Below are 23,653 nucleotides of genomic sequence, written 5' to 3' on the forward strand. Positions count from 1 at the left end.
ATTATAGAAAGAGGAAGTAATGGAGATGACCAAAAAGGGAAGACCAAAGAGACTTGATTTTTAAATAAGAATCCTTTATTGAATCCAACAAAAGTTTTCCTAGGACTCATGTCTTTTTGGTCTTCCTTTTTTGGTTGCGTCCCCACTGTTTCCTCTATCTTTTATCCTGAGGAGAACTGTTTCTTCTATTTTATAGTTTTTTGTTTTCATAAATTATCAACTACTGTAACTTAGGCACATTTCTTGGCAATCTAGGCATGAGCATTCTATAAACTTATGCGCACAAGGAGCAAGTAAATGCGGATGCCCAGTTATAGAATCACTCTTCACCTGCTTAACTCATTTTTGTATAAGGCCCCCTTAGCTTTTCAAGTTATGCTGACTTCAACTACACACCTGAAATCTCAATTCAGATTAGAGCAATGAACAAAAATTCATATACTAAAAAAAGTTAACACAAACATGTATGGCTCTTAACTGGAAGTATTATTGAACTTTGAATTATTAAATTTGAAATCAGGGAGGAGGGGGTTCTGAAGATATTTTCATTCTAGATAAACTTGAAGACAAAACAGTTGGGTCCAAAAATAAGTTTCTTTATAGCAAGCTTGTTCTACAACCCCACTAGATGTATGCAGCGCTACATACAAATACATAAGAAACAGTCTCTGCTTGACAGAGTTTACAAGCTATCCGACACAGACAAACAGGAAAATAAGAAATGGGGGACCCACACAAGGAGAATTCCAGAAAAGGGATGACCCATAGATTAATGACAAGACTGCCTAAGGATCAGATAAGCAAACAGGCCTCATGGCCTGCTATACTCTAACAAGAGGATGAAAGGATGCTGGGGGTTCCCTAGTAAGCCTGAAAGCCTTCCAGTAAGAGGATCACATGGTTATGCAGCTCGTCAGTATCTGATAAAAGGGTAAAGAGATGCTGTGCATCCTCCAGTTGGTCTGGTCAGAGATAGGCAGGTGGAGTTGGCATGAGAAGCGGCAGAGGGAGCATCCTCCCCCATCTTGCTGTCTTTTCATGCCTTTACTTTTGAAAGCAAATAAATATATGGTGGATTATCATATTGAATCAAAAGAAGGAAGAGAGAAATTAACTTTTACTAAGGGACCATTTACCAGAATAATCTCAGACAATGCGGAACCAAAAATACTATAACCTTGTAAATTTAATAATATAGGGCAAAATCTTAATTCAGTACAGTCAGGCATTCACTGAAAAAGTTATCATACCTGCCAATCAGCCAAATCATTTAAGGACCCTATTACTGAAATGCATGAATTATGCACACCATTAGTGCATGAGCATGACAGCACATGCTAATTCCCAGGGAAATGGGCAAGCTATGGCAAGGAATGAGCATGGGCTGCGCATTGCAGTACGTGTATTCCCGTTAGTATGAACACATTTGCCTCATGGTAAAGAGCTTTTCTGTAGAAACAATGTATAGGTAGAGGATAAAATAATCACACAAAATATAATTTAAATGCAATCCTCAATTAGATTGAAATCTGCATCAGACATCCTCTGGTATATTAATAATAGTGGTTTGAAAAAGTCTCAAAGAGCTCCAGGGAAACCACTTCAGAGCTAAAAACTCTTCAACACTTTCAAAAAAAACACTTCATGCATGCAAGTGCCAGAGTCTACATATGCAATGAAAATTTACAACTTTCTAAATGATATAGACACAATCAAATTGCACTTATCTTGCCTCCTCCCGCATAACCAGAAACGTCCCCCAACTGACGTTGGCCAGCATTTCCTGTTGCTGTCTCAAAAGTTCAGGACTTCTGCAAAAGAAAAAAAGAGGCCGAACGATGAAAAGTAGCAGATATGCACAGATTTCTGATATCAAAACAACCTACTTCATTCGAAGTGCTAAAAGCTGCTGTAGTAACAGCATGAAAAACAAACAAAAATGGCCACTTCGTAAAATATTTGTGATGTCAGATGCCACCAAAACCCATCCGATCACAGCAATGGAGGATTTAAAGCAAAAACACTAAAAAGCTGGCTGAAAAAGAATATTATCCATCTAAACTTTATTTAGTAGAAAGCAGGGGCGTAGCCAGACACCCAATTTTGGGTGGGCCTGGACCCAAGATGGGTGAGCAGAAGAACTCTGCCTTGTCCCTCAAGTGATTTGGTCTCTTTCTCTCTTGCCTGCGTGCCATATGATTCCCCCCTCCTCTGCATACCTTTTAAATAGCAGATTTTCACCGGTGGCGAGTAGCAGCTAATACACACTGCTCATGTTGACCCTACATCCTTCCCTCTGATGCAACTTCCTGTTTCTGCATAGGCAGAAAGGCATCAGAGGGAAGGCTGTGGGGCTGCTGCAGGTGAAGATCTGCTATTTAAAAGGAATGCAGGAGAGACAATTGTTGGGAGTTTGACTGGTGGGGCTTGGGGATCCCTGCCAGCCACATCATAGGTGTGCTGCTACTGGGTGGGCCTGAGCCCAAAGTGGGTGGGCGCAGGCCTACCCTTGGCTACGCCACTGGTAGAAAGCAAGCCGTCCTAGAATAAATGGCACCATTCTATCTTCACATTCAAACCAAAAGGTTCCATGGAATTAAGGGGCCCTTTTACTAAGCCGTGCTCGGCTCTACGTATACGCAGTGCATGCCAAAACAAGACTACTGCCAGGCCAGTGCGCCCTCCTGACAGACAGATACGGCATGTGCCTGGATGAATTATTTATTTATTTCCTACGCGCCCCAGTTCTAGCGGTAATCGGAACTTGGCTTGTGCCATCCGGTCACTGCGTGTGTAGGGCCTGAGCCTTTACTGCTAGATCAATGGGTGGTGTTAAGGGCTGAGGCCGGTTTTGGGCACGCGCTGGTTTTACTTTTACCGCAGGCCTTTTTCCCATCCCATTAAAAAAAAAACCATTTTTTGTTGATGCGGTAAAAACTGGCCCGGCACACACCCAATACACGCGTCTACACTACCGCAGGTCACTTTTTGCCGCGGCTTAGTAAAAGAACCCCTAAGCTTGTAAATCCAGTGCTGTTCCCTTATAGGCAGAAACTCCTGTCGCATCATCCTCAGTTTGAGCGGATATTTCATCCCCTGGTGGGCAGGTCCTGGCTACAGGATTACTTCCTACTTCACCAGGGTGATGCTGGGAGACTTCCCTCCTCCAAGGCAGCACAGGGGCTGCCAGACTGGAAGTGGGACTTCTCTACAACTTTCCTGTAGTGCATTTCTATGTAACTCTATCTCCCTCAGCTCCTCCAAGTCTATTACTCTAGCTTCAAGAGAACGGATTCATTCTCTGAGAGCTAGGAGCTCTTTGCATCGAGTACACACATATAACCTCTCGCCAACTGGGAAATAATGATACATGTGACAATCCGTGCAAAAGACTGGATAGCACCCCTCTTGCTGCTGGACTGCTTCCTGCATCTTAGTATTATTGTGTTGTCACTGCAGGCAAAGTTTTTGTTTCTTTTGTCCAAGATGTTAGTTATTCATTATTTTTTGCATAGTGATTTCATACATTAGTAGATTAGACATTAAAGCAGAATTAGAAAAGGTACAGAAAAGGGTGACAAAAATAAGGAAAGACTAAAGTGGCTAGGGCTCTTCAGCTCGGAGAAGAGACAGCTGAGTAATAAATTTACAATAAACTGAAGAAAATATTCACTTAACGTGTAATTAAACTCTGAAATTTGTTGACAAAGAATGTGGTAAAAGCAGTTAGCTTATCAGGGTTTAAAAAATGTTTGGATAATTTCCTAAAAGAAAAGTTCATAAGCCATTATTAAGATGGACTTGGGAAAATCCACTATTAGGACATGTAGCATAAAATCCGTTTTACTCTTTTGGTATATTGCCATGTACTTGTAACCTTGGCCATTATTGGAAACAGGAAAATGAGTTTGATGAACCTTTGGTTTGTCCCAGTATGGCAGTGAAAATATTCTTAAGCCACGTGGCCATGCTGGTTCCAATGTGGCTTAGGAGCATAGTTATCAACATGGCCTATCATTAAGACGTGCCTTTTTGCCACTATCTCTTGCTGTTTCAGCACAGATCCCATTTTATGCAATGAGACCTAGTTACTAATACCTGCACTTAACAGTAGCCCACATAGATAATTCTCTCCCTCCCCCCTTAGAAAATAGATTATTAACTTGTACCTTTCAGAGCTTAGCACACACAATTAATGTTATCCAAATTCACTTTAAACCAGATTTTCCTTTTAACACACTAGCTCAGGATGTTGCCTGTAGGCTGCTTGAACAAGCATGATTTCTTCATGATTGATGACTTGCTAATTGCATTGAAGTTGTAAGCAAATTATGAAATGTCAGCAAGTCAAAGTAACTAATGTCTTTCCATGCTGTCCAATGAATACTTTATTTATGCAACATTGCTTATGAATATAGAAAGCAGCTATGTTTTCAGCCATGGCAAAGCAGCATCACAATTTAGAGGCACCGTGATGAATCACAAACAGGCTCATTTTCGAAAGAGAAGGACACCCATCTTTCGACACAAATTGGAATATAGGCGTCCTTACAGGGTCGCCCAACTCGGCATAATCGAAAGCTGATTTTGAGTGTCCCCAACTGCTTTCCGTTGCGGAGACGACCAAAGTTCACGGGGCGTGTTAGAGGCGTAGCGAAGGCGGGACTTGGGTGTGCCTAACACATGGGTGTCCTCGACCCATAATGGAAAAAAAAGGGCGTCCCTGATGAGCATTTAGACGACTTTACCTGGTCCTGTTTTTCTTACGACCAAGGCACAAAAAGGTGCCTGAACTGAACAGATGACCACCGGAGAGAATCGGGGATGACCTCCCCTTACTCCCCCAGTGGTCACTAACCCCCTCCTACCCTCAAAAAACATGTTTAAAAATATGTCATGCCAGCCTCAAATGTCATGCTCAGGTCCATCTCAGCAGTATGCAGGTACCTGGAGCAGTTTTAGTGGGTGCAGTGCACTTCAGGCAGACGGACCCAGGCCCATCCCCCACTACCTATTACACTTGTGGAGGAAACAGCGAGCCCTCCAAAACCCACCAGAAACCCATTGTACCCACATCTAGGTGCCCCCCCTTCACCCATAAGGGCTAGTGTTGTACAGTTGTGGGTAGGGGTTTTTTGGGGGGGCTCAGCACACAAGGTAAGGGAGCTATGTTTATGGGAGCAATTTATGAAGTTCACTGCAGTGTCCCCTAGGGTCCCTGGTTGCTGTCCTGGCATGTCAGGGGGACCAGTGCACTACAAATGCTGGCTCCTCCCATGACCAAAGGGCTTGCATTTGGTCGTTTTTGAGATGGGTGTCCTTAGTTTCCATTATCGCCGAAAATCAGAAACAACCAAGTCTAGGGACAACCATCTGTAAGAACGACCAAAATGTCAAGATGTGGGCGTCCCCGACCGTATTATTGAAACGAACGATGGGCGTCCATCTTTTTCAATAATACGGGTTTCCCCGCCCCTCCATCGGGACGTTTTGCGAGGATGTCCTCAACAAAACTTGGGCGTCCCTTTCGATTATACCCCTCCAAGTATCCTGCAAATATAATTCGGAGAATAAGTGGGAAAGGTAGTTTCCTTTTGGGAATAACAACAAGGAATACTTTGGATTGATAATTTGCCAGTTTTTTTGCCTATTGCAAGCGTTCAAATAGAGAGTTTGCATTCGTTTGAAACTTTTTGAGTATTGCCTGGTTAGTGGGAGAGCAGGAGCTGAGCCAACCGAACAGCTCTAGAGGATAAAGCATAGCCTCTCACCTCCCCCCCCCCCCCCCCCCCCCCAGTTCTCTATTCTGGAGTCATTGACCCACTCCCAAGCTTTACTGCAGTTGAACTGGGATGGATGAATGAGGTGAGATTACATAGTAACATAGTAGATGACGGCAGAAAAAGACCTGCACGGTCCATCCAGTCTGCCCAACAAGATAAACTCATATGTGCTACTTTTTGTGTATACCCTACCTTGATTTGTACCTGTGCTCTTCAGGGCACAGACCGTATAAGTCTGCCCAGCACTATTCCCGCCTCCCAACCACCAGCCCCGCCTCCCCCTGAACATGAAGGTGAACTAAATTGAACTCTGCTTTGTGACCCGGGACTGGAGCTAGCGCATGAGTGAAACCCGGATTACACATATACGTGCTGGAGCATATCCCTGTAAACAATATAAATTATAGGTTGGAACCCTCCTTACAGAAAAAGTACAATCCTGGGATGGTAATTGTTTTTGACCTATTAAAAGGAACTTTGTTATATCACTGTTCAACTTAAGACGGTTATTAACTATCCAGACAGTAGTCATGGAAATACACTTTTTAATATCAGGTCATACCAAGTGGATATCACTGAAATTTGGAATCAGTACTGTGATGTCATCTGCGTATATACACATCCGAGATTATCACATTAAACAAAGATGGGGGAAAAGGACAATCCCTGTGGGACTCTGCAAAATGATGTTCAGTTGCCCGAAAGAGAACCATTCATCTTAACCCGATATAATGTCTTTGTTAGAAAACCCTTAAACCATTTTATAATATAGCCTGTAATCCCAAGATTATTATATCAATAGTAGCTCATGGTCTACCATGTTAAACGCATAGATAAGTGACATTGCATGATAAGGGCCTTTTTTCCATTAATTTAACAATAAGTTTATATCGTATAATGTAAATATAGAAAAAGATGCCTTTACCTTGCCCCCCCTTTTCCCTGAGAGGGGGGCATCTTGTAGAGGATATGGAGGTATAGAGGGCTCAGGGTAGCCCAGAAACAGTGATCCAAATGGAGACTGGCACTGACATCTCTTAGTTAAAATGTTTAAAAGTGATTTTAAATGCTCAAGTTTTCAGACACTCTGAAGCAGTAAGATGGTGTGAGAGATTTAGAAGCCAGATAAAGGAGCTTTACTATTTAAATGTTATGATGAGTTTGTAACTGTGGAGGGATGTGCTGTGAAGTCTGTTACAAGGCTGATTGGCTGTCTGAGGCCCCGGTGAGAGCTGGGAGCCTGAGGGTCATGTGAGGCAAGCTTGAGGGGCAGTGTGGAAGGTGGCCAATAGGAGTCAGGATCTGCTAAAGGGCATGAATTTGGAACAATGAGGTGGCAGGAGGTAGCCTGACCCATAGATTGGCGCAAATTTCATGCCAATCCAGGGGGCAGGAGGGGTGGAACAGCTGAAAAAGATTAGCAAACCCAGAGGCAACCTGAGAAGCAGAAAGGCAAGCTTGGGCAAAGAGAGGAGGCTGCAAGCATGCTCTGATAGAAGAAGAGAAAAGATCAGGTCCAGGCAGAAGGATGCTGCAAGCAGGGGCAGAGAAGGGCAAGCTCAGGCAAGAGAGGCAGCTACAGGCTGGAGGAGAAGAAGATCAAGTCCAAGCAGGAGTGAGCTACAAGCTGGAGGAGGAGATCAAGTCCAAGCAGAAGTGAGCTGCAGTCTGGAAGATAAGGACCCACTGACGAGCCCCAGATGAAGAGAGAGAACTGGTGAGTCCTGTAAGGGGCCGGGCACCAAAGCAGACAGGAACAGAGGAGGAGGAGAAGGGCGTCTAGAGTGAGCTGGGGGCAGAAGAGGAGCCGAGCTGCAGGGGAACAGACGAGTTGGGGCCAAGAAGAGGAGCTGTAGCAGCAGCCACGGAGGCAATTCTGCATGCAGAGAGAGAGGCAGAGGAGGAAGAGGGACCACACTGGGGAGCTGAGACGTGTTGGGAGCAGTGCAGAGCTGAATAGAGAGCAGGGTGGCAAGGGCCCTGAATCCCAGAGAAGTCCACCCAGCGCATCCCTCCGTGTGTGTGCTTGCCTGTCCAGAGGAGAAAGCCGGTCGTGTGACTGCCTGTCCTGTAAAGAAAAGGCCTATCCGGAAAGGGAAGAAGCCCCACAAAGAGAGAGAAAGAGAGACCGACCCCCGCCCTCCCCCCCCCCCCCCCCCCCCCCCCACACACACACACAGACACTGAGTGCCCAGACTCCAAAGGAACTGTTTTTAGAGTGTCTTCCAGCGCGAGTGTCTGTCTGAGGAGGATCCAGCACAGAAGCCTGCTGGTTCGAGTCTCCACACCTAAGCGAGCCTGCCCTGGGGAAGGAGCTGCCCAGCCTAAGCCTCGAGCCCTGTGAGTGCCTGCAGTTAAGGGCCTGCCTTTAAGAGGTTTAGTTGAGCAGTTCATCAGTTTGAGTAGAGGGTGTATAACAAAATAAAAGAAAATGGGTCATGTTTTGGGAGGGCTAGATAGGAATTTCCCTTGCTCATCTTTTTATTTGAATTTAGTTAGCCCACAAGGTCCCTTGCCAAAGAACATACTGATTGAGGTTATCACACACCCACCGAGCACAGGGAGTCAAGGTTTTTATTTTTTTAGTTCTTTGACTCAGAGAAGTAGGTATCCTGGAGTTCCTGAGCCGGTGAGCTGACTTCACCAACCGAGGAGACGTGGATGTGGAGACAACCAAGGTACCCAACACAAGAGAGCTGCGATGCTAGTGAAGATTTGATACACCGGTAACATTATTGTGTGCACACAAATTGAAAAATATACATATATATATCAGATCTGAGTACACTAATTGGGGTTGTGTACATGTTTGGGATGTTTTGTGTTTGGGTCGGGGTCTTGGTAACTGTATTTGTAGTTTTGAACAACTTATTGCCACAAAGGCAATACTTATCGCAAAGTATTTAACACCTTGCACTATTTTTATTTAATACTAGCAAACTTTAACAATTGGTACCAACATTAAGGAACATAACCAAGTGTTTCTATTTACCATTTAATAAAATATTTAATATTTTTCTTCTCAAATCCCTTGGTTGCGTGGAGTTTATTTGGGAACCCTATTTGAAACTGTGACATCTATATAAATAATTCTCACCTGGAACATTCTGAAGCTCACTTTGTGGGAGGGAAACACTGAAAGCTAGGCTGTCAGCAACACTCACTCTCACTCATGCACCACTCACTGTCACTCATAGACCCGCCCTCAGCCATGCCCCTTCCGGACATAATTTGCAACCCCAACGTTCTAAATGAAGCCTCAACCGGAAGTGTGAGGCAGTCAAAATATTCGTTTTGGCCCATTACTGTGTGCCCCGCCCTCGTGTCACAGCGTGATGACGAACGAGGGCAGAGATCTCCATGAGTTGCGTGAAATGTGGACACACCATCACCAACGAGGCTCCGATACCGTCCAACGTGCACATGTCCCCGAAGTGTGTGAAATGCGCCCATACCATCACCGACGGCGCTCCGATACCGCCGAACATCAGAAAATGGCCGAGGATTCACTGCGACTGCCCATCAAGGTGCAGGTAGGCGCTAGGGGTGGGGAACGTACGAAAATCCCAAGGGCTCACTTCTAGTGCCCATGAAGGTGCAGGTAGGCGTTGGGGGTGGGAAGCAGGGCTCCCATACCGACGAACGACACTTGAAACAAACACTACAGGAAAACCTCGCTAGTGCCCGTTTCATTGCTTTCTGAAACGGGCATTTTTTACTAGTTCCTATATATTTATTTATTTACTTATTGTAATTACCCGCTCCACCACTAGGGAGTTTACAATAATAAAGCACATGTTGTTTCAGTGCTAAAATTGGCTCTAAATCCTGACCGAGAATATTAAACCTGTCCAAATATTCAGCCAATAAAAAGACCCTCCATGAGCTTTGACAAAAAAGGTTTAGAAGCAACTGGTCTGTAATTACTCACTAAGGCCCATGATTCTTTTCTATTTTTCATTATAGGAGTGAGGATGATTTCCCCCAAAGGAGGATGGAAATTATAAACCTGAAAACTGGAGAAGCATGTCTCAAAATCACACCCTTCAAAAGATTCGCTCAGTATAGAATTCGGGGGATCCATGCCTAATTTATGCATGAAGATTTACGCCAGTTGGTGTAAATCTTCACATCCAAAGTTAGGCGCAGATCGAAGTGCTGTGCACTATTCTATAAACAGCGCACAACTGGGAGCGCCGTTTATAGAATAGCAATTATTTTTCTTGGTGGCTAAATGTGGATGTCATTTAAAGAATCTAGTCTATAATATGCAAAAATGCTTTTGCAAATTACCCCTGTGAAGCTGCCTTATACATAGGACCTCAAGGGAAGAATCGAAATCTCTGGGTCAGCATTTTCACAATTACACCAACATTTTACAAAATGATCTGCTGAATGCAGAGGCTTTTGCAAAATACATTGAAAGAATGCTGTCAAATACATATTTTGCTGGCATGTAAAGCAGGAGGAGCAATTTTGCAAAAATCTATATCTAGAAAGAGAGCATCATCACTCGGCAGCATCCACATTTAAGAGCCAACACTTAGATGCATAGGTGCCCAGATGCTGTTACAGAATGCTATGTTAGTGCTTAGATTTTGGACATCTAACTTTTAGCATCCTTTATAGTATTGCCCCTGTATATGTGTAAAGTATGTGCTAACATTTGCTGTAGCCATAGATTGGATGGTAAGCAGTAGCACCTAAATGTGCATGTGGTCGTTTACTTTTTTACTTTACTTTTTTACTTTAACTAACATTCCTAAAGCACTACTAGGGTTACGCAGCGCTGTACAATTTAAACATAGAAGGACAGTCCCTGCTCAAAGAACTTACAATCTAAAAGACAAGAGAACAATCTAGAGGACGAGTGAACAGTTAATCTGATAGGGTGGATAGATTGGGGCATTTTATATTTCTAGAGCGGTTAGGCGCCGACGGCAGCATTGAAAAGGTGAGTTTTAAGCAGAGATTTGAAGATGGGTAGGGAGGGGGCATGGCATATGGGTAAAGGAAGATTGTTCCAGGCATAGGGTGAGGCAAGGCAGAATGAGCGGAGCCTGGAGTTGGCAGTAGTGGAGAAGGGTACTGAGAGAAGGGCTTTGTCCTGTGAGCGGAGGTTGCGGGCGGGAACATAGGGGGAGATGAGGGTGGAGAGGTAGTGAGGAGCCGCAGACTGAGTGCATTTGTAGGTAAGGAGGAGGAGCTTGAATTGTATGCGATATCTGATCGGAAGCCAATGAAGTGATTTGAGGAGAGGGGTGATATGAGTATATCGGTTTTGGCGGAATATAAGACATGCAGCAGCATTCTGAACGGATTGAAGGGGGGATAGGTGGCCGAGTGGGAGGCCGGTGAGGAGTAAGTTGCAGTAATCAAGGCGAGAGGTAATGAGAGCGTGGACGAGAGTTCTGGTGGTATGCTCAGAGAGGAAAGGGCGAATTTTGCTGATGTTGAAGAGGAAGAAGCGACAGGTTTTGGCAGTCTGTTGGATATGCGCAGAGAAGGAGAGGGAGGAGTCGAAGATGACTCCGAGGTTGCGGGCAGATGGGACGGGGAGGATGAGGGTGTTATCAACAGAGATAGAGAGTGGAGGAAGAGGAGAGGTGGGTTTAGGAGGAAAGATGAGGAGCTCGGTCTTGGACATGTTCAGCTTCAAGTGGCGGTTGGACATCCATGCCGCGATGTCAGATAAACAGGCCGATACCTTGGCCTGGGTCTCCGCGGTGATGTCAGGTGTGGAGAGGTATAGCTGGGTGTCATCAGCATAAAGATGATACTGAAAACCATGAGACGAGATCAGCGAGCCCAGGGAAGAGGTGTAGATTGAGAAGAGAAGGGGTCCAAGGACAGATCCCTGGGGATCCCTGCACCTACATTAGCACAAGTAGGAGCAGACTTGTTAAAAGCAGGCATAACATAGGCTCGACTTTATAAACTTACCCTCCACATGTCTCTTTTGATAAATTCCTTGAATGCAAAATGTTGTAAATGAGAAGTTCCGTAAATCATGAGGATACATACATTCATGATCAAATACTACTGCAGAAGAAACTCAAGTCATTCTTCCCATTTAAACAAATGTAAAACTGTATAGCTGCTATTTTGGTGGGCATTTCTGAAAACAACTTGTAATCGTCTGGCTATTTATCTTTCTCCAGCTGTTTATTAAGAAGCTCTTCTCTGTACAGTGTGTAGAGTATAAGTTCTCTTATTTCTGAACTGATGTCTCATTGTTAAGGAAATTGTTCAAAAGCGTAGGAAGAGAAATAGACTGACACACAGCCCAGTAAATGCTGGGAGATCAATAGAAGCTTTGTTATAGTGTAAAATTACTAAGAAAGCTTGGAACAAATCAGAAGGCAATTTCATAATCACAGGGAAATTGTAATCAAAATGCAGACATGGTATTAAGTCCAAGTTTGAAATGTGCTGGTCTTAGTTTCCCTTCTGCTTGATATGATTAAACATTAATCTTTGATCTCTAGGATCACTGTACCTTGCTTTCCTAATTTGCGTGTTAAAAAATAAGATGATACCTTTTTTATTGGACATAACTTAATACATTTCTTGATTAGCTTTCGAAGGTTGCCCTTCTTCGTCAGATCGGACGAAGAAGGGCAACCTTCGAAAGCTAATCAAGAAATGTATTAAGTTATGTCCAATAAAAAGGTATCATCTTATTTTCTTTTCCATGTTTTATTTTGTTTGATTTCTATTGATAACCTTAAGAGTGGACTAACACGGCTACCACACTCCTCTAATTTGCGTGGAATTAGTTTACCAGTCTTACGTCCGTTCAATACATCTTTCAATTCAGACTGTCCTTGCAATGTCCTCTCTCTCTTTTGACTTCTGTATTTGCACTAGATGAAAATTCCACGTGTCATACATCAGCTCAAAGTAATGTTGTAATTCTCTATTGGCACTTCTTCGTTTTTGTGCTGAAGCCTGGGCTGGAGATCTGAACCCTAGTATTAGAATCTCAAGGGAAAGACAACAACATTTATTTATGTGATGGCATGTTACACAGCAGTAGCAGAGAAATGGAAGTCTGCCAGTACATCAGGGGCACCACCCTTTCTTTTGTGGAAAGCGCCATTGTTAATCATTTCCATATTTCTATTCAGATTCTGCTAAGTTATTGGGCAACCTTGAGATACATGGAGTGAGTACGGACCCTGTAAAAGCGATACGTAAGATGGTAATATACTGGTCCTTTGGAACAGGTTACATCTGGTATATTCATTATGGCTTTATATATAACCCTCTATGGATTTGTACGGTGTAAAACCGCGCAACTAAATTAGGCGTGGATCTGGTGTATTCTTTAACACTGCGTGCAAATCCCTGGAATGCTCATACCCCTCCCGTGGCCACAACCCCTTTTGAATTTGCGTGTAGTGGTGACCACAGATCACACTGCTTCTTAAAGGAGGGTGCAAATAGGAACGCGAACTTTATTATTGAGAAAACAGACACATGTTCTCTGACAAGTATCTGACACAAGGCCCGTGTATTATTTTTAAAAAATAGATAATTTGTTTATTTAGCAGCGGGGAACAATAATGAGAATGTGAGAACAATGCACAAATGCTAGATTACCTAGAGGAAAGCAACGAGGACCTATCAGATACTTCAGAGGGAACACACACCTTGTACCCTAGGTCCAAAACTGTTGGCCCCCTATATATCCTCAGCAGTACAAAATTGGAACAGTTACAGCCTGGCTAGTGAAGCAGGGTCCTCCTTCAGATGCCGGAACAGGGAAGCTAGGAGGAGACACTGGCAGTAGAGGTGAGCTGTTCTTTCCTCCTTGGACCCCAATGTGCTGCAAGTGTAGGTCTGGCAGGCATGCTTTGAGGGGTCCTTAGGGAAGATGCAAGGTAGTGCAGAGATGCCCCTCAGGGTGCTGAAAGGTTTTACAAGCTGACAAATTTTGCAGTTCAGACCCACCTGTCACCAGATAACCTCTCACTTCCTAAGATGCTCCTTCTATTCAGTTCTTGGAAGAAACTGTGACCCCAAAATGTTATCACAACAGTGCTTCTTATTCCAGATGTTCTGACTCCAGAAACCTCAAGAACATCTTCTTTTACCTCACTTTGGAAAGACTCCTTACCAAGGCTCAAAAGTGTCTGGGGTATTGAACTTGCCTCAGGTATACAGAGTTTTGTGAGGCAACATAGCATGGGGGTTGCATCACTCAAGCAGGTCATAGGCACTTTCCTGGCTGCTCAGTGACCTTGGCAAAATCAGTTCAATACTGAGTTTAGTCCATGTCTTTAGTATGTAGTGCAATAGGCCCTTCCAGGATTTTTAACTAGCAGACTCTGTAGCGCTACAGGCATGGGTAACATACATAGTAGATGACGGCAGAAAAAGACCTGCACGGTCCATCCAGTCTGCCCAACAAGGCAACTCATGTGTGCTACTTTTTGTGTATACCCTACTTTGATTTGGGTCATACCCCTACACGCAAAAAAGAATTTATACGCACATCGTCATAGAATAGCATGTAGTTAATTGGTTCGTTACTCAAATTGGGTACACAGCCAAATTTGTGTACCCAATTTTGTGTGCCATATATAGAATCTGGGGTTAAGTGTGTATTAATGCAAACACGCTAGCTGGATAACACATTCAAGCCCATTCGCCACCCATGATGCTCCTTCCAGAACTATTTTTTGTTAATTTAATAACGCATGATTACAAGATGCTGCATTTTGCAGTAAGCCTTTTTTTTTTTTCCCTGTTAAGCCCATGTTAGTGTTTAATGCTCTTTAGTAAACGGAACCCTACGTGCTGAACATCCTTGGGAAAAGGGGCCCCTTAATACCTAATACAGATCAATCGATGTAAATCAGCCCTGACTTGGATCAAAGCCATTACTCTGTTCAAAAAGCCAGGTGTTCAAGGCTTTTCTAAATGACAAATAGTTGGAAATATTGCATAATTTGATTGGCAGGGGGAAAAGGGTTCAACATTACAGAACACCCTATATCTGGTAGTTTTCAATGAAGACAACCGAAGCAAAGACTTCTGTGGTGAATACAGATTTTTAAAAGGAACATAATCCTTGTTTATCCAAAAGCTAGTCAAGGGCAGCCTTATGAATAATCCTCCTATCTTATAGTCCTAAGATTACAATCATAACACTACACGACAGACTTAAGGGCCTTTTTACTAAGCCGCGTAAGCATCTGCGCACGCCCAATGGCTACCGCATGGCTCTTGCGGTAATTTCATTTTTGGCATGTGTCCGAAAAAATGTTTTTATTTTCGTATGCGCGCCAAGTGGCGTTTGACGCGCATAGGTCATTACCGCCCGGTTACCGCGTAAGACTTTACTGCTAGGTCAATGGCTGGCGGTAAGTTCTCAGACCCAAAATGGACGCACGGCAATTTTCAGTTTGCCACACGTCCATTTTCGGCAAAACGTTTTAAAAGGCATTTCTTTTGTAGGTGCGCTGAAAAATGATTCTGCGCTCACCCAAAACACGCACATACACCACCACAGGCCATTTTCCTTAGTAAAAGGACCCCTAGGCTAGCATGCATATACATAATACTAAAAAAACAGACTGGCAAAGTATCATTCCAGAATACTGGAGAATCATGGAACAAATATTTTTTTCAAAATCCTCCAGAATTTATCAGGCTTGAGCTCAAATTTCAATTCAGGAGGAAGAACATTCCGGGCTTGAGAGACCCCAAAACATGAAGGAAATGTACACAAGCTTCAGGCACTTGTTTATCACATTCATGGGATTTCTCGCGTTTGGTAATATCTTTTTGCAGCCTTTCTTAATAATCAAAAATTTAACTTGCAGGGGGGGAGGGTGTGTGTGTGTGTGTGGAGAAAATCCCACTATTGCAGTCCTCAGCTTTGACCTTTGCCTATCTCCATTCTCTGTCACAGTCGGCTTGTAAGCATTTGCCTGAAATTGTTTACTTCTTCTTTCTATCTCTCCAAGGAATATGATTCACACATTTTCAGATTTATTTGAGCAAAACGCAATAAATATGCTGCTTCAATTTTAACTGCTGGAATGTAGCCAAGGATTTTAATGAATCTGGCCTGTGCTGTTGAAAGTGGCCTAGAATCCCCAATGCTCCTGGGTACGCTTAGATTGTATATATGCATATATATAACCTCTCTGTCTCTCTCTCTCTCTCTCTCCTTCATTCTCATCTCCGCCTCCTATTTCCCTGAGGATCTATGAGTCACAGAGAGCTGCAGCTTTTTCAGAATTGACTCTGGTTGAAATTAATAAAATCTTTTATAATTCTTGCAATAGAAGTATTCTTCTGTGTTGTATCACAGCTGCTGGTAAATGCCTTCATCTGTGTCAAAATGTTGTCCAAGCAATGCATTATCCATTTGGTCTGGTCCTAAAAAAAAAGTGTAGAACAACAGCAACAACAAAAAATTACTTAAAATTTTCAAAGGAACAGGTGCACCAGTGCTGGAGCAGTAAATTAATTTTCAATTTCTGGTACTGGCTCTGCTTTAATTAAACACAACTGTAATTATTTGCTGCAAACAAACTGAAAATCATGGGGAAAAAAAAGCTAATTATTTTTAAGCAAAAATAATGTATGGCGTTGTAGTCACTAGTGTTCAAGCACGAAGGGGCAACACTGGGCCTTCAAGACTGAGACAACAGGGGTATTTTATTGATAAGTGACCTGACACGGGCCGTGTTTCGGCATTAAACAACGCCTGCCTCAGGGGTCAGGGTTTGGATATAAATTGTTTAAAATATATGTGTGTCCAGTGCCCCTGAAAACAAAGACGTGGAAAATCTTTAGAACCAAGCTTGCCTGTCGGAATGGACAGCCTCGGTGTAGGAAAAAAACTCTCCTGTTTTAGCCTTGTCTTTCGCAAAAGCAAATCGTAGCAAGCTTGGTTCTAAAGATTTTCCACCTCTGTTTTCAGAGGCATTGGACACACATATATTTTAAACAATTTATATCCAAACCCTGACCCCTGAGGCAGGCATTGTTTAATGGCGAAACATGGCCCGTGTTGGGTCACTTATCGATAAAATACCCCTGTTGTCTCAGTCTTGAAGGCCCAGTGTTGCTTCCTTTTTTTTTTTTCTGTTTGTTTGTATACTTTCTATGTATGCTGTTTACCCTCTCTGTTTGGTTTGTTCAAGCACTAAGGGGGAACTGCTATTACTGGGCGCCTCCAATTAGGTAATCGGAGGACATGCGGTAGGAGCCTTTTCTATAACAGAACCTATGCACCTAGGTACCGTTATAGAATACCAATGTAACTGGCGATCCATGCGTGTAATACTTAGGTGCTTGTACATATGCCAGCTATAGAGGGGTGTAAGTGCAGGGACACGCATAACTTACAGTATTCTATAAGTTAATCGCATGAGCAGGAGCCTCGCCTACATCCTGTCCGTGTTGCACCCTTGTGTAAGTATCCTTGCTAATACACGCTACAGCACTCATTTTTGAAGCAAACGGACATCTCAAAATGGCCAAAAAATTCCATTTGCCAAAAGCGTCTAAATCGCGATTTTCAAAAGGCAGAATTTGGACGTTTTACGCTGCAGCTTGTCCAAATAGCAAGGTGGCATGTTGGAAGCGTGTTGTGGGCGGGACTAGGGCAAGCCCAAAATTAGGACATCTTTCAGCAATAATGGATCAAGAAGAAATATCCAAGGCAAAAAAGGACATTTTTATTTAGGCCTGTTTCAAACACATCCAGCGGTGACAGCCCTGTGGAAGAGTGGCCTAGTGGTTAGGGTGGTGGACTTTGGTACTGAGGAACTGAGTTTGATTCCCACTTCAGGCACAGGCAGCTCCTTGTGACTCTGGGCATATCACTTAACCCTCCATTGCCCCAGGTACAAATAAGTACCTGTATACAATATGTAAGCTGCATTGAGCCTGCCATGAGTGGGAAAGCATGGGGTACAAATGTAACAAAATACCTTAGGCGGCACTTTTGTGAAGTTGGCATCGTCCCCACCCTTCCCTCCCCAGCCCCCCTTCCACGATATTACCTTTTTTGTTTCTTTTCTTGTTTTTCAAGGCGGTGGCAGCAACTCCCATAGGCTGCCCTGCTGCCGGTCCTAGCCCCTTCTCTCTACTGCTGGCAACCCGCCTCTGAGGAATGTTAGTCTACACCCCCTACTCTCCTTCCTCTCCTTCTTTCTCCTCCTTCTCCGAAGTTTCTACTGAAGAAACTGCTCTTCTTCTTTCCTCCTCTAAATGTACTACCTGTTCCTCTGATCCCATCCCCACTTACCTACTTAACACTATCTCTCCTACTATCATCCCTGTCATCTGTCACATCCTTAATCTTTCACTCTCCATTGCAACTGTTCCTACGACCTTCAAACATGCTATAGTCACTCCACTCCTTAAAAAACCCTCACTTCATCCTACCTGCCCCGCCAGCTATCGCCCCATCTCCCATTCTCCCTTTCCTCTTCAAATTACTTGAACGCATCGTTCACCACCGTTGCCTTGACTTTCTCTCTTCTCAACCTATTCTTGACCCACTTCAATCCGGATTTCGCCCTCTTCACTCTACTGAAACTGCACTTACTAAAGTCTCTAATGATCTGCTTCTGGCTAAATCCAAAGGTCTCTATTCCATTCTCATCCTTCTTGACCTATCTGCTGCTTTCGACACTGTTGACCACACCCTACTCCTCGATACGCTGTCCTCGCTTGGATTCCAAGGCCCTGTTCTTTCCTGGTTTTCTTCCTACCTCTCACTCTGTACTTTCAGTGTTCACTCTGGTGGATCCTCTTCAACTTCCCTCCCACTTTCAGTAGGTGTGCCTCAGGGTTCTGTCCTTGGACCACTCCTTTTCTCCATCTATACCTCCTCCCTTGGTGCCCTGATCGCATCCCATGGTTTTCATTACCATCTTTATGCTGATGACTCTCAGATTTACATCTCCACCCCTGAAATCTCAACCTTAATCCAGGACAAAATCTCTGCCTGCTTGTCTGACATTGCTGCCTGGATGTCTCAACGCCATCTCAAATTAAATATGGCTAAAACTGAACTTCTCATTTTTCCCCTTAAACCCTCCTACCCTCTTCCCTCATTCTCTATCCCTGTTAATGGCTCTCATATCCTCCCTGTCTCCTCGGCTCGTAACCTTGGTGTCATCTTCGACTCCTCTCTCTCCTTCTCTGCTCATATTCAACAAATCGCCAAAACCTGTCGCTTTTTTATCTTCAACATTAGCAAAATTCACCCCTTCCTTTCTGAATACGCCACCAAAACCCTTATTCACACCCTTGTTACTTTTCGCCTAGACTATTGCAATTTACTTCTCACTGGTCTTCCACTCAATCATCTTTCTCCTCTACAATCTGTCCAGAATTCTGCAGCTCGACTTATTTTCCGCCAGAATCGTTCTGCCCACACTAGCCCACTCCTCAAGTCACTTCATTGGCTCCCTGTCCGCTTCCGTATACAGTTCAAACTCCTCTTGCTGACCTTTAAATGCATCCACTCTATGACCCCTCACTACCTCTCCTCTCTCATCTCTCCCTACATTCCTCCCCGTGAACTCCGCTCTCTGAACAAATCTCTCTTGTTGTCCCCCCTTCTCCTCCACCGCTAACTCCAGACTTCGTTCCTTTTGTCTTGCGGCACCTTATGCCTGGAACTGTCTTCCCGAACCCATACGTCTAGCTCCTTCTTTACGTGTTTTTAAATCTATGCTGAAAGCGCACCTTTTCACTACTGCCTTTGGCTCCTAACCGCTACTCATTTGCTCTCCTCCTCCCTGTTCCTCTCTACCCTGTAATTCCCCTTGCCTGTAATGTCTTGTCTGTCTGTTTTACCTCGATTGTAAGCTCTTTGAACAGGGACTGTCTCTCTATGTCAAGTGTTCAGCGCTGCATGCATTTGGTAGCGCTATATAAATGCTATTAGTAGTAGTAGTAGGAAACAGGAAATTATGTTAGAGAGGAGGGCTGCCCACAGTAGAGAGAAGGAGCCAGGACCGGCGGCAGGGCAACCTATGGGAGTTACTGCTGCAGCCTTCTTTGAAAAACAAGAAAAGAATAGAAAAGGTAATTTCAGGGAAGGGGTTTGGGGTAGGAATGGGGGCAGTGGCGGAGGAGCCAGAGCAGCAGCTTGGCAGATTGTCTTGGGCTGTCCCTGACATCCAGAGTACAAAAAGTTGCCCTGATTGAGCATCTGACCACTGAAGGGATGAAGACATGACCCCTCTTTAATCTCCCAATGGTTACTGTCCCTCTCCTACCCCATTAATAAGTGAAATTGGCTGCAGGCTCTATGACAGCTTCAGGTATTATGGCCATTCCTAACAGAGCAGCAAGTATGTGTAAGGAGTAGCCTAGTGGCCAGTGCAGTAGACTTTGAACCAGGGGCGTAGCTAGGTGGGTGCCACGGGGGCATGGGCCCCCACAGATTAGGCCCTAGACCCCTCTACTTTTGACCCCTCCCCCGCCACTTTCTATCCCGCAGCCGCCAGGTACTTTTCCTGGTCCTCAACCCCCGCCAGCCGAAGTCTTCTTCAGCGCCGGTTGACTCCGGCGCCTTCGCTGATGATCTGTTTCTGACTCCTGACATCCTGCATGCACGTCCTACGCGACGGTGGCAGGGAGGTCGGCGGCGGGAGGGGGGGGTCGAAAGTGGGGGGGGGGGGTCGGCAGCTGAGGCAGGTGGGCTAAACTGTACCCCTTGTAAATGCATTGTTCGACATAATATGACAAAATATGTTTTCTCGGACCCCTCACATTTGACATCATTCATTACCTCTAAAGGTTCAACAGGAGTTTAATAAATTAACTTGCTGTCCTGTTCTAGGTATAATTACTTAAATGAGCTTGCTTTATTTCCTTTTATATGCCTTTTGAAATTTGGACTTCTTGGATCCAATACTGGTGGACTTGAGTGTTAAAACTTCACTGTCATATAGTATAATGTATTATATTCCTTAGTATTTTTTCTTTTGGAAGTCTGTAATGCTTTTCTGTTTCGAGTGTTTAACCTTGAAGTTGAATATGGATGTAAATTGAAAAATATAATTAAAAAAAAACTGTTCTTTATACTGGAAATTGTGCTTTGTTTTTATTTATTTATTTATTTCACTTGATTACTCACTTGTTCAAGTGCAACTTGTTTATCAGTAGAATACCTAGTAATTGTTGGTAAATGTGTATTATGCATTGAAAGCAGTCAGAAACAAAAAAAAGGCAAAGATCTGCCACAGAAATGGCAAATCAAAAGAAAAAAAGCAGATCAAAAAGACAAAAAAATAGAACAGGAGGGTAACAGAAGAAGTGGTTTATTACAAGTTACCCGACGTGGCCACGTTTCGCCCTCAGGCTGTGTCAGGGGTAAAAAAACTAATAGGGGTAAAAAGCAAAGTGAACCCTAAAAGTAGTCCTACAACCACCTTACATAAGTGCTTCCCAAGCTTACTCAGCAAACTTCACAATGCTATGTTCTTCTGTTACCCTCCTGTTCTATTTTTTTGTCTTTTTTGATCTGCTTTTTTTCTTTTGATTATGCATTGAAAGGTCAGCTGTAAACTAGATAACGTATACCAGGATATTAAAACAAAGGCCCCAGGAATCTGGTTGTTTATGACACTAATGACCCTGTGGCTCTGCTCTGTTCTACAGTATATTCCCTTTACAGCTCACATGATATCTGTTATCCTTTATAGTATGTCACTGGTCAGCATAGTAGAATGTAGATTTGAATTAGTGGTTACATTTATTTTAATTGATCAAAGACTAGATTCAGTAAAGTCCACTGCACTGACCACTAGGCTGCCCCTCTTCTCTACAGGGGTATCTGCCATTTTTGTAACAAATGAGGCCAGACGGACATTTTTGTGCCTGCGTTTTTGGCATTCATATTTTGGACATTTCGTTTTAGAGAACAACTGTTCGATTTGGACACTTTCAGTGCAAGAACATCCTTCTTGTGTGTTTTTAAACAGGAAATCCAGTTGTATTTCCTGTTCACAAATGAATGTGAGATGGATGTTTTCTTTTGTATGTTATCCCAATTCTGACTTGGCCATTCTTTTGAAAATGCCCCTCTGTTTCTTCAGGTTGCGGGGCATGCCCTTCCCACCACCACACTGTTCCTGATGCTGCCAACAGCCAACTGCTGCTCCTTTCAATCTTTGGCTCCACGATTCCATTGTGTTACTTCTGCCTTTTCTGTTCCACAGCGTTGGTACCTCACCTTGTCACTACCATGCAGGGGCGTAGCCAGACAACAGATTTTGGGTGGGCCTAGGCAAGAATTGGGTGGGCACTAAATGTTCTCCCCCCACCCACCACCCAAAAACATATCTCAGCTGGTGAGAAAACGCTTCTTTCCATCTTGGCAGTCTGCAGCAGGTATGTGCTGAAAACTGAGCATTTTCAGGTGCCAGTATCATGGAGAGTAGCGTTTTCATTACCATCAGGGGAAGTCTTCAGCTGGCAGAGCTTGGGATCCCCACCAGCTACCACTAAACGTGTGCTGCTGTTGGGTGGGCCATGAGCCCGAAGTGAGTGGGCCCCGGCCCACCTAGGCCCACCTGTGGCTACGCCACTGCTACCATGCTATTCCCAGCACCACTGTTACTGCTCTCAGTCTTCAGTTTGTGGTGCCTGGTCATCCCATGGTTCCTTCCATTGTCTTCTGAGTCCCTAAGTTTAAGTTCATTTGGACATATGTAAACATATCCACACTGACCTTCAGCAACAGGCTTTATGGAATGTAGTGAAAGCTTAAAGAGGAGGCTGGAATTTCTCAGGAAATTTGTTTACCCATGGAAAAGGAGCCCTTTAAAATAGTGGCGGAGCTGGAGGCAGGGCCAGTGTAGGCCAGTTGAAGTGTGCGACCGGATTTCATTTTGAAATTCTGGGGTATTCTGTATCCCACACACCTTGGAGAAAATTCTGTAACAGGGCACTAAAACTTAGGAGCAATATTGATGCAGGTGGTGAGCTTATTCTGTAAGAACATTTATGCAATACATTTTCTTATAGAATACTAGCACAAACCGTCAATGGCATGCTTTGTAGGCATCCACATTTATGCCACGTCTGTGGCACACCTAAATGCAGCATTTACATGCATAGCTTACAGTATTCTATAAAAAAAAAATTCACGTAGATAGAATTGTTGAGCATTCAGAGACATCTATTTGAAAGCATATTGATTCAAATTGAGGATATTGTAGCAATCAATGATATTGCAGCAACTAGTGATATAATATCAATATTGAAGGTTTTTTTTGGCCAATGATGAACAGAGGGTTATTTTAGATCCGTCAGTTCCGCCTCTGCCCCTTCCCTGTGAATGTCGCTAAGGTGACAGTTCTATAAATTGGTGCCTCGTTTTAGGTGCCACAAAGGGGCGTGCTTATTGCCAATTCTATAACGGCTTAAAACTGCATCGGTGCAGTGAAAGTTAGATAATTGGCCTTAACAACCAATCATTGGCTATAATTAGTGTTAATTTGTTCTAATTGGCTCTAATTGGCAGTTACACATATTACTGCCATTAGTCAGTATTCTGTAAGTTGTGTGCTCAAATTCCAGAGCACACAACTCCCAAGGGGGTGTGGACCTGGGAAGGGCATGGGGGGTTTGCACTCCTCAAGCATGCTCAGGTCATGCATGAACTAAGCATGCTCAGGGAGTGCCAGCATCGGCAGCTGGAGGCACCCCACTGACTTCCTTGTTTCTGAGGCCTCACAAGGAGGAAGGGGGGCCGCTTTGGTAGTGGATTTCTTCGACTGGCGGGACTTCAGCCTTTTCACCAGCAAAGGTATGATATTTAATGGGGGTGAAGGAGAGGAAATGCATGCCCCTTCCCCTCCTGTGCACCACCAATGGAC

General features: G+C 43.9%; 1 protein-coding gene across 4 annotated transcripts in view; it reads left to right on the forward strand.

Annotated features, from left to right (window-relative positions):
• Window positions 1–23,653, forward strand: part of SETBP1 (SET binding protein 1) — a 616,780-nt gene that overhangs the window by 543,171 nt on the left and 49,956 nt on the right. For 3 of the 4 annotated variants that reach the window (XM_030192882.1, XM_030192884.1, XM_030192883.1), the window contains exon 5: window positions 20,084–20,089. The exons of the other annotated variant lie outside the window; for it this stretch is intronic. In XM_030192882.1, the coding sequence (XP_030048742.1) occupies window positions 20,084–20,089 (6 nt within the window). The remainder of the gene's footprint in view (window positions 1–20,083; window positions 20,090–23,653) is intronic. 4 annotated transcript variants of the gene reach the window in all.

Source organism: Microcaecilia unicolor, chromosome 2, assembly GCF_901765095.1.
Source record: "Microcaecilia unicolor chromosome 2, aMicUni1.1, whole genome shotgun sequence".
In the NCBI taxonomy this organism is placed as follows: Eukaryota; Metazoa; Chordata; class Amphibia; order Gymnophiona; family Siphonopidae; genus Microcaecilia; species Microcaecilia unicolor.